The sequence below is a fragment of the Gossypium hirsutum genome, chromosome A06 (genome assembly GCF_007990345.1).
Source record: "Gossypium hirsutum isolate 1008001.06 chromosome A06, Gossypium_hirsutum_v2.1, whole genome shotgun sequence".
Lineage (NCBI taxonomy): Eukaryota > Viridiplantae > Streptophyta > Magnoliopsida > Malvales > Malvaceae > Gossypium > Gossypium hirsutum.
Genome location: NC_053429.1, coordinates 5,198,623 through 5,208,105, shown reverse-complemented (window position 1 = coordinate 5,208,105; position 9,483 = coordinate 5,198,623). Strand labels below are relative to the sequence as shown.

General features: G+C 33.8%; 1 protein-coding gene across 6 annotated transcripts; it reads left to right on the top strand.

Moving 5' to 3' along the window:
• The first annotated feature begins 706 nt into the window (after positions 1-706).
• On the top strand, positions 707-7,190 carry LOC107962437 (uncharacterized WD repeat-containing protein C2A9.03). Of its 6 annotated transcripts, none has more exons than XM_041114962.1 (10): positions 707-1,190; positions 1,529-1,691; positions 1,808-1,972; positions 2,092-2,178; positions 5,584-5,718; positions 5,813-5,914; positions 6,008-6,099; positions 6,220-6,325; positions 6,406-6,492; positions 6,583-7,190. In XM_041114962.1, exons 2-10 carry the CDS (start codon positions 1,533-1,535, stop codon positions 6,994-6,996), a joined length of 1,347 nt encoding a protein of 448 aa, XP_040970896.1. In that variant the 5' UTR covers positions 707-1,190; positions 1,529-1,532; the 3' UTR covers positions 6,997-7,190. The 6 variants fall into 6 exon arrangements, with proteins under 6 accessions (XP_040970896.1, XP_016754325.1, XP_040970900.1 ...); XM_016898836.2 differs by having other exon boundaries at positions 1,805-1,972; XM_041114966.1 differs by lacking the exons at positions 707-1,190; positions 1,529-1,691 and adding exons at positions 2,931-3,016; positions 3,588-3,638 and having other exon boundaries at positions 1,861-1,972.
• The last annotated feature ends 2,293 nt before the right edge of the window (positions 7,191-9,483 follow it).

Sequence of the window (9,483 nt, the reverse complement as noted above, 5' to 3'; positions counted from 1 at the left end):
ATATGACGGGGAAATCGAGGGACTCGTGTCGTCAATACTATTAGCAACGTGGAGAGTGTAGAGAGCGCCAAGATTTTTAAAGTTGAGATGTGAGGCAAACACGTGGGCATACAATATCGTAACTAGTGGACTGCACATAGGCAGATGGGCCCAACAATATAATGTTATTACCTTATTGGTGTATACAGTAGGTAAAATACTTTCCCTCTCTTAGATGGCAAATATTTTACTAAATATATCCAAACTTACTTAAGTGGCTAAAGAAAGAAAAAGAAAAAATCTAAGAAAAAAGTTACACTAATAATTTGGGATACTCGGAAGAGATTCATATTAAAGTAAAATTTTAAAAACATCTAACTTTTTACAATTTCTTTTAATTTTTAAGTAAAAAGTAAATTTATTAACGTGATATATAAAATAAATAATATTATATCAATATATATAATATTTATAGACGGTTATGTAGGTTGTTTTGAGAATATCATTATAATATTTATATTTTTATTAATATTTTTGTTAAATCCGATTTAACTTTTTTTAAAAAAATTAATAATTTAATTTAATTAAAAATAAAAATTAATTTGATAAAAATTGTAAATTAGAGCATAAATTTATGTTAATAAATAATTTAATGACTCCCATGGAGGTATATCCACAACTACCGTAACCGCGGCAAAGTTGGCCACTAAAATTCAGGCAGTTGAGAGTGGGCCCCTTACAGAGCACACGGCATTCCATGTCTTAGTTTCATTTTTTTAACCGTTAGAGCCCATCGGTCTTGGGGTCCACTGTCTCACTACCTCGTTGCCTACCCAAACCCGCCCTCCCCGTCTTCACCGCTCAATGCTATAAGTATCGCTACGGGGACAGTCTCCATTGCCCTTTGCGCTAAACCCTCTAAAACAACAAAGCATCTATCTGTATTCTTCCTTCATAATTGCACTTGAATGCTTGTTCTTTTTTTGCTCCATTTTTTGTTTTAGATTCTCCATCGAGTTCTAAACTGTACTTACGGTGGTTAAAACTTCTTCGCTTTTCTTGTTTATATTTCCATCTGTTTGTTTCTCGGGAAAACCGCTACAATTCCCGTTCGTTTGGTGCTTTTTAATTCGTGTTCCTTTGTTCTGCCTGTTCGTTTGCATTCAAGGATCTTTGAATCTTCTTGATCTATCGTCTACCATTATTTTGAGGTATGTTCTGTATTCACATTCATTATTTTTCAATTTCCTTTATGTTTTTGAATGACTTTTGCAAACCGTTTATAAGTGACTTGTTCTGTGACTCTTTTTTAAAAGTCTTTTTCCTTCTTTAAGAGTGTTTGTTTATATAGATTTCTGCGATCTTTTTCCTTTCTAAATTGTTCCTTACATAAGAATGAGTTTTTTTTTTTGTAATTTCTCTTGTGGAATTCCTTATTTGACAACCTTTTTCTTTACAGTGTTGTTTTGATTGATATTCAGTAATATATGCATTAAACGCTCTGTTTTTTTTTTCACTAAAACTTTCTTGTATTGCTTCCTGACTGTAGAACAATGGAACACTTTCAAAACGACGATCTTGAATATATTGTCGATGACTATTACGACTTCGATGATTTTGAGCACGACGATCTCTTCGCTGAACCTGAGCCTCGGCGAGACACTGCTGATTTTGTCTCGTTTGACTCCGACTTTGAGGACGATTTCGAATCAGTACGTTCTTTTTTTAGAAGTCTTTCACGATTATGCTTTGATTCTAATGATTTAGATTCTAGAATATGTTATTAACCTTTTTTGGATTATGCATGGCCGTTACTCGGAAACAGAAGAAGCCGAAAACTGATACATCAGCTGTGGAAGCAAGAAACGGAAAAGATATACAAGGAATTCCTTGGGAGAGGCTTAATTTCACTAGAGACAAGTATCGTGAGACGAGGTTGAGACAGTATAAGAACTACGAGAGCCTTTCTGGTTCCCGTGAAGGGATGGAAAAGGTCAGTTTCTGAGTTTCTTGCTAAATCTAAAACGCTAATTCTACTTCTGACATGACATATGATAAAAAACGGTTCTATTTAACCAATAAATAAACGGTTCAATTTATTGTTCTTGACAGGAGTGCTTGCACGTAGAGAAGGGAAATGCCTTCTATGACTTTCAGTTTAACACGAGGCTTGTCAAGTCTACAATTGTGCACTTTCAGGTAGAGAATCTGCTCATTACCTTCAGTTATTTTTACTATTGATCTTCTGTTTGTTGCAATTTCCTTCCCTTGTTAAGGCATCGCACTGCATTCTTTGGCTTGACGTTTCCACTTTAGGAGAAGTCTGGTCAAGAGGATTCGCTTTTTTTTTTTAACATAGAATGAGTCCACTTGTTCAATGTTTTGAACGCTTATCAATTTTAGTTTCCTTCTGCATACAGCTTTTCTCCGTTCTTTCTTTTTTCGTAGTGGTTTAGATGTACTTGCAGTTGATCAGAGACGTGATATATTCAGACTTCCAAATTATATGTTAGTTTTGTTATCTAGAGCTGTTTGCTGCCTTCAACTTGTCATTCTTTGCTAATGGTTTGAACTTCAATTATTTGCATATTGCAGTCTCACAGTTTTGCAGTTCCTGTTGTCGTTTTATTACATTTTATCCTTGTTATTTAATTTATAATAGCTCTGTGCCTGAACCTTTCATTGGAGGCACATAGTTTGCAGCTACTCTGTGAGACCTTAGGCTTCTATTTATCCCTTTGTTTGTAGTTAACTTGGCAGCAGCCAGCTAATTTTAGAGTGATACGTTGTAGATATCTATTAGGTTTAGCGACGCCATATTTTCATTCCAATTTGACTTGAAAATTTTGTTGTCAACTTTTTCTTGTTCTTCTATTAATTTCAGATTTTTTATGTACCCCACTTGAGGCATCAAGATGGGGTTTGTATTCACATGAATCCTTTTTGTGCAGATTTGCGAAGGATGGTTTAATATATAACTTGCCCATGCTAACAGTTATACCAATTGTAAAAATTTAAAAGCGCAATATTTGCAGAGGTACCATCGTAATTATGGATATCGATGCTTATTTTTGAAATTTAATAGCAATTTATAGTAGTAGAACTTTAGGTTTGTAGTTTGTAGATACATGCACAGTTTCATGTACTATGAAGAGTTCACCATACAATCTGTAATATGCCATGGCTTCAGTATACATCAACTGTAAGGCACTGAGGCTCATGATGTTGGTGAGTTTTGAACTAGGATGTAGTATTTTTGACACTAGATTAGCCATTCGCCTAGAGTTGCCATAGGTTTTACTTCTGGCTACACGCCTACACCCTACACTCATCTGAACAAGGTGCTAAGATGACAGCTACATCTTACTCGTAAGAGTCTAGGTGTTGATTAATCCCTTTTGTTATCCTTTGATATAGATTATATCTGCGTTTGATGGGATTACGATCTTATCTTTGTCTTTGGATGTATGGTTCAGTTTTATGGTTTGTATAATTTATGGGTTTGTTAGGAATATCAAATTTGTTCTACTTTTGCCTGTTAATTTATATTGATTTAACCTGTGGCATCTAGGAATGCTATTTCTATCTTATTTCTGCCTTTAAAGCAGGTTGGAGTAATTTTTGAGCAGCTGGCGCGGTAAAAATGCATTATTTTTATGGTATGACAGGAAGCATTTTAGAGGGCCCTTGTAGCGATGCAAGTAATTTGACTAGAGCTATATGTCCCACGCTTTAATACTTAATTTGCCTTTCATCACGCTGCATTGTTTCATTAGATGCATTATGTTATTTGATTACTGCTTTTGGGGATCATCTGCATGCATAATTCAATTTCATTTACCTGATTTACTGCTGTTAAATATCATCTGCACGAGTATTGCATATTTTTATTTACTTAATATTCTGTTCTGAGATTCATCTGCATGGGTAATTTCCATTACTAGATTTGCTGCCCATGTTGTTCTTAGATGTTTGTTCCATGTGCAAGTCAAAGTTTCCCTCTTTTTTTTTTCAGATTTTTTTTTGCACTTTTTCGTTTGTAATCAAGGTATAGATATCATCGGATTGATGTTTATCTTATTTATTGTTACTGCTGTGTTCTTGCTGTTGTTTTTGTATTTTCTTATCTTCTTTACTGTGTAATAGAGATCTGGAGCTATAACCTCTTTTAGGTTCTTGAGTAGATGCTAGGTTATGTTGTGTTTACAAAGAGTGGCCCTTGCTAGGTCAGCATCTCTGTGGTAATCCCTAGGCATTATGGTTGGTAGCAATTAGTATATAGATATCTCCAATTTCCTCTTTATCATCTTTTTGCAAGTATTCCATGCATTAGCCACTCAGCATGAATGTGTTCCCCTTTCCGTTTTCTGTAGCACAGCATTTTCATTTCTACCGTTTGGTTTTCAATGTTACCAAGGGATCCATGTTGTATCATATTTGTGTGTCATTGCATCGAGTCATACTTCTAAGCTTATAAATGGAGTGCTTAATGCTTCTATCTTCTCTTCTCATCATTCTAAGTGATCCGTGAGATTTTCATGGTGTTGCCATATCGCCATATTTTCATTAGCTAACTGTGCTTTAGGCTTGTTCCAAGTAATCCTCATCCTGATTACTTAATCACATCATTGTGAGCTGTGTGATAGTCTTTTGTGCTTTACATTCTGTCATTTTATAGTTCTCATATGGTTTTCTATCTCATCTTTTTTTTTTTTTTTTGCAAAAATTTCATGCATTACCTACTATCTGTGAATTTTTTTACCCATTTTTTAACGGGTATTTGAGGGCAGTAAATTGGGGCTTGAATTTTGTATGGGAAATAAGGTTAATTTAGGATGAGATTAACAGTTCTGATCTATACCTTTTATCTTTTTTCCCCCTTCTTTTGACATGGAATTCAAAAAGTTCCTTCTAACTCACTGGTTGCATTTATGGGTCTACCTCTTTCATGGTTCTGTTTAATGTTGCAAATTTTAATGCATTACCTGTGCTCTGTGAATTTTTGTTTTCCATTTTGTTATTTATGTAGTGGGAAATTTGAGGAAAGTGAATTGGGGCTTCCCATACTGAAAGGGGACATACATGATCAATCAACGGCCGATTTTTCTTTTTATGACAGTTCTTTTTCCCTTTCTTTTCTTCCTCTTTGTATGGGATTCACAACATTTATTGCTGGTAAAATGTGGTTACATGGTCTTAGAAATATGTTACTAGTAATTCATTTTGAAATTAATGTGCACAAGAAGATTAATGCTTGTTTGTCTTTCCTATTAACTACCAATTTCTTTTTTATCCATACTCTTGACCATGGCATTGGGCCGTACTTCTTGTTGCACGGATGTTGGAAGGCTGAATTGTGGCTATAAATTGTTTGGGTCATCCCATTGAGTGGTGAAGCTAGTTATCGAGTCTTTAATTAACAGTAACATTACTATCTGTCGGTGAAAGGATTATGTGGAAGAGTATGGTCTTGTACACATGCACACTAATTTAAGATTTTAGTTTCAATTATCTAGGTGATGGATATTTTTATCTGCTTTCATGCTTGAAAGAATGCTGATATTAGTTTATGGTATTGTGTTTAATTTATTTTTTATCATGCAGCTGAGGAATCTGTTGTGGGCTACATCAAAGCAAGATGTGTACCTCATGCAAAACTACTCGGTAATGCATTGGTCATCACTGCTACGCAAGGGCAAAGAAGTGCTAAATGTGGCTAAGCCAATTGTTCCCAACCTGGTTAGTGAATATGGCCATGATTAATTTAATTTGACTTCTGCTGCTTTGTTTGAAGAGCAGTTGAGATAAACTTTGTATTTTGATATGTTTGTAGAAACGACAATCTCAGCAACTCTCTAGGGTGCAGATTAGCACTATGACAGTTAAAGAAAATTTAATGGTGGCTGGTGGTTTCCAGGGGGAGCTTATTTGCAAGGTATCTGTTTTGCTTGTTTGACAAATGTTTATGGGATAAAATATTATGTTTGCAATTTCGCTCATGTTGTTGAGTATTTTTCTGCTTGGGCAGTATATAAATCAACCGGGAGTGGCATTTTCCACAAAAGTAACCACTGATGATAATGCGATCACTAATGCGGTGGATGTGTACCTCAATCCTAGGTAAGAAATATTTTGATCCTTTTTTAGCAGTCTAACAAAGAGAAATATTTTGGTTATCTTGAGCAATATATTACTTTGACTACATTTTAAAAGAAAACTGAATCTTCTTTATTTCTGCAGTGGTGCAATGAGAGTTATGGCTGCAAATAACGATGCTCAAATCAGAGTTTTTGATGCTGAAACTTTTTCAACCCTCAACCGGTTCTCATTCGACTGGTCTGTAAATGTAAGTGCTAGTCTTCAAATCCTTGCTGTAGATTTCCATTTTTTCGGGTGTTTTTCTTACTTTTATGGTTATCTTAACAGAATACCTCTGTTAGTCCAAACGGGAAGCTGCTTGCAATCCTTGGAGACAGTACCGACTGCCTAATTGTCGATGCTCAGTCTGGCAAAGTATGTCACTCTTGCTGGACATCCAAATAAATGGTGCATTTTGAGGTTTAAATCTTTTTTATGTCTAATTTATTTTGTACAATGCTGCAGGTCACTGACACCTTAGAAGGACATTTGGACTATTCTTTTGCTTCAGCTTGGCACCCTGATGGGAACATTCTTGCTACTGGGAATCAGGACACAACTTGCAGATTGTGGGACGTAAGAAAACCATCCCAGTCCCTAGCTGTATTGAAGGGAAGAATGGGAGCAATTAGAGCTCTCAAGTTCACATCAGATGGTCGATTTCTTGCCATGGCTGAGCCAGCTGACTTCGTTCATGTCTTCGACACCAAGTCTGGGCATGTGAAGTGCCAGGAAATTGACTTTTTTGGTGAGGTTGCTGGAATATCCTTTAGCCCAGATACAGAATCGCTCTTCGTTGGTGTTGCTGATCGCACTTATGGCAGCTTGTTAGAGTTCAACCGCAGGCGACATAACCAGTATTTGTATTCCATCTTGTAAAACCTAAAGTGCAGGCCAATATCTATAGAGACGAATGATTGTGAATATTGAAGGGATGGGTTAAAAATTGCCTGGGATGATTGGGTTCTATTATATAACTTTCCGGGCGAGAGTACAAATTTAGTGTTTGTTTAGGTTGTTTTTGTGGAGCTTCAATTTTTTTACTACCAAAAATGAATTCAAAATTTTGCTCATGTGTTGTTAGCAATCGTGTGCAAGGAAATGTTTATTGAGCAAAACCTTTGGCTGTGGCTATATTTAATTATCCATAGCTTATCTTGCCAGTTTTAGATAATATTCTAGAAATTTAAAATAATATATATAATATTCCAAAAATTTGAAACATATATTTAAAAAAATAAATCCATAAAATTTTCCTTTAGGTTTGGTTCATTGGAAATATAGAAATGCGAAAGAAAACGAAACAAATTGGGGGGAGAGATTAGAGATTTTATGATATTGTAGGTGGTGTTCAAATATTCGAATGAAAGTGATTGAATATTTTACTTGGAAGTATAATATTAAGAAGAAGAGAACGAGAAGAAGAAAAATAAGTTGAGAAAATTAACTTACAAATTTATTTCTTAAATGAAGATAGGACGCATTATTTTAATTTATTATTACACCATTAATAGTTTAATGTTAAAATGTAATAAATTAATGATATTAATAATTATATAGTAATTATTTACAATTCGATGGTCAAAATGTAATATAGACCATACAATGAAATCTCAAAATAATAGATGATAAAATAGAAGTTCTAAAGCAACAAACAATCTATGAAGATGGAAACGAAAGAAGAGGTAGTGTTGTTAGGTCTTTGTCAAAGAGTCGTGGTAAAACCGCGTTCCAATTTCTTCATTTGACCCACAGTTTCATGGATTGTTGCCACTGCCATTAGCTCAAAAATATCCTGAAAATGACCCTTTATTTTATCTGCTATTGGCCTACTCGTTTGCTACTATCTGAGGCACCTTTTCATGACCTCATGGTTATTGATATGGACGAATGGCAAACGATTATATTTGATAAATACATATTTTATTTTATTTTATTTTTCCTTTCAAAATCGATAAAAGTATTATGAAAGCATCTGTAATGGAAGTTAGATTATATTTTGCTCTTTTTATTAAAAAACAATAGATAGATTAATTATTGTACATTAGATCAAAAGGCAAATCAATCTTTTTATTAAAAATTCCATCCGTTTTTATTGTTAAAAGTTAGTCCATAAACGTCAACATGACATACACATGACACACCACGTGCCATTATTTGGTTATTCCGTCAAGCACATCAACTTTTAACAATACAAATAAATAATTTTTTAATAAAAAAATTAATTTACTCTTTCATCTATTTCTGATATAATTCCTTTATAATACTTTAAACTCACAATAGGTTAAGAAAGTAAGACAAGAACAATTTCTAGTTTGTTCACCAACGTTTAGTGTTATTAATGCATGCTTATCAACAAATTAATTGGGCTGTGGACAACCTTATCTTAAATTATGGTAATTAATGTGACACCAAATAAACCAATTAGCCCATGATAAGATTAAATTTTAGTTTTAGGTTAAAGAAAACCATTTATTTGTGAGTCTGAATGATTTTTCTCACTTTAGCATGCAACTTGGAGCCACTATGCTTTTGTTCAACTTCTATATTCTTTTAAGGCCTATATGATATACCTCAATCTGATATCAAATTTAGAAAAATAATTAATACTTTTAACCGATAACAATGTGACTCATGACATTATTTTATCAACATGGAATAATAAAAAAATTAATAAAAATTGGGCAACCTACCTTTTTAGTCATTCAATTTTAATTCAACTATGAAAATATTCAATTTAATCACTAGGAAATTGATTTTTTTAGTCATTCTGCAGTTTAATATTCAACGGCTTATGGCATGGCTTTGTTTTATAATTTTATGTTTTATTTCTCTTTTCCCTCACGACCAAAAGTATTCTCTTCTCCCTTAAAAGACTTTATCTTTAAACTGAAACCCTACCTTCCTTTTTGTCTGGTTTCTGACGGCTTTTGTTGGTTTCGTTAATTTTCTGGGTTTGGGTTTAGCAAGAATAGCAATGGGTGTTGGTTTAGGAAAGTTTAGGGGTTGTTGGCTTTCGCGAAAGTGATGGTGTGCGATGGTTAAAGTATAAGAATAGTCATCTAATTATGCACTTCATTTTATTTTGGTTACTCAATTATTTATTTTTTAATTGATTTACTTAACTTTTTAAAATTAAATATTTTAGTCACTTTTCTATTAATTGTTATTAGTTAAATGGAGGAACAAAAAGTTAATGTGGGCTTTTTTTATTGGCCTAATAACAAAATTTAGTTTTTCAATATTTACGAATTCTATCAATTTAATCCTGAATCTAGAAAATCTAACAAATTTTATCAAGAAACAACTGCACCGTATCTCACTTTTGACCCTCTCTCATTCTCGACCCTCTCGTCAACCACCATA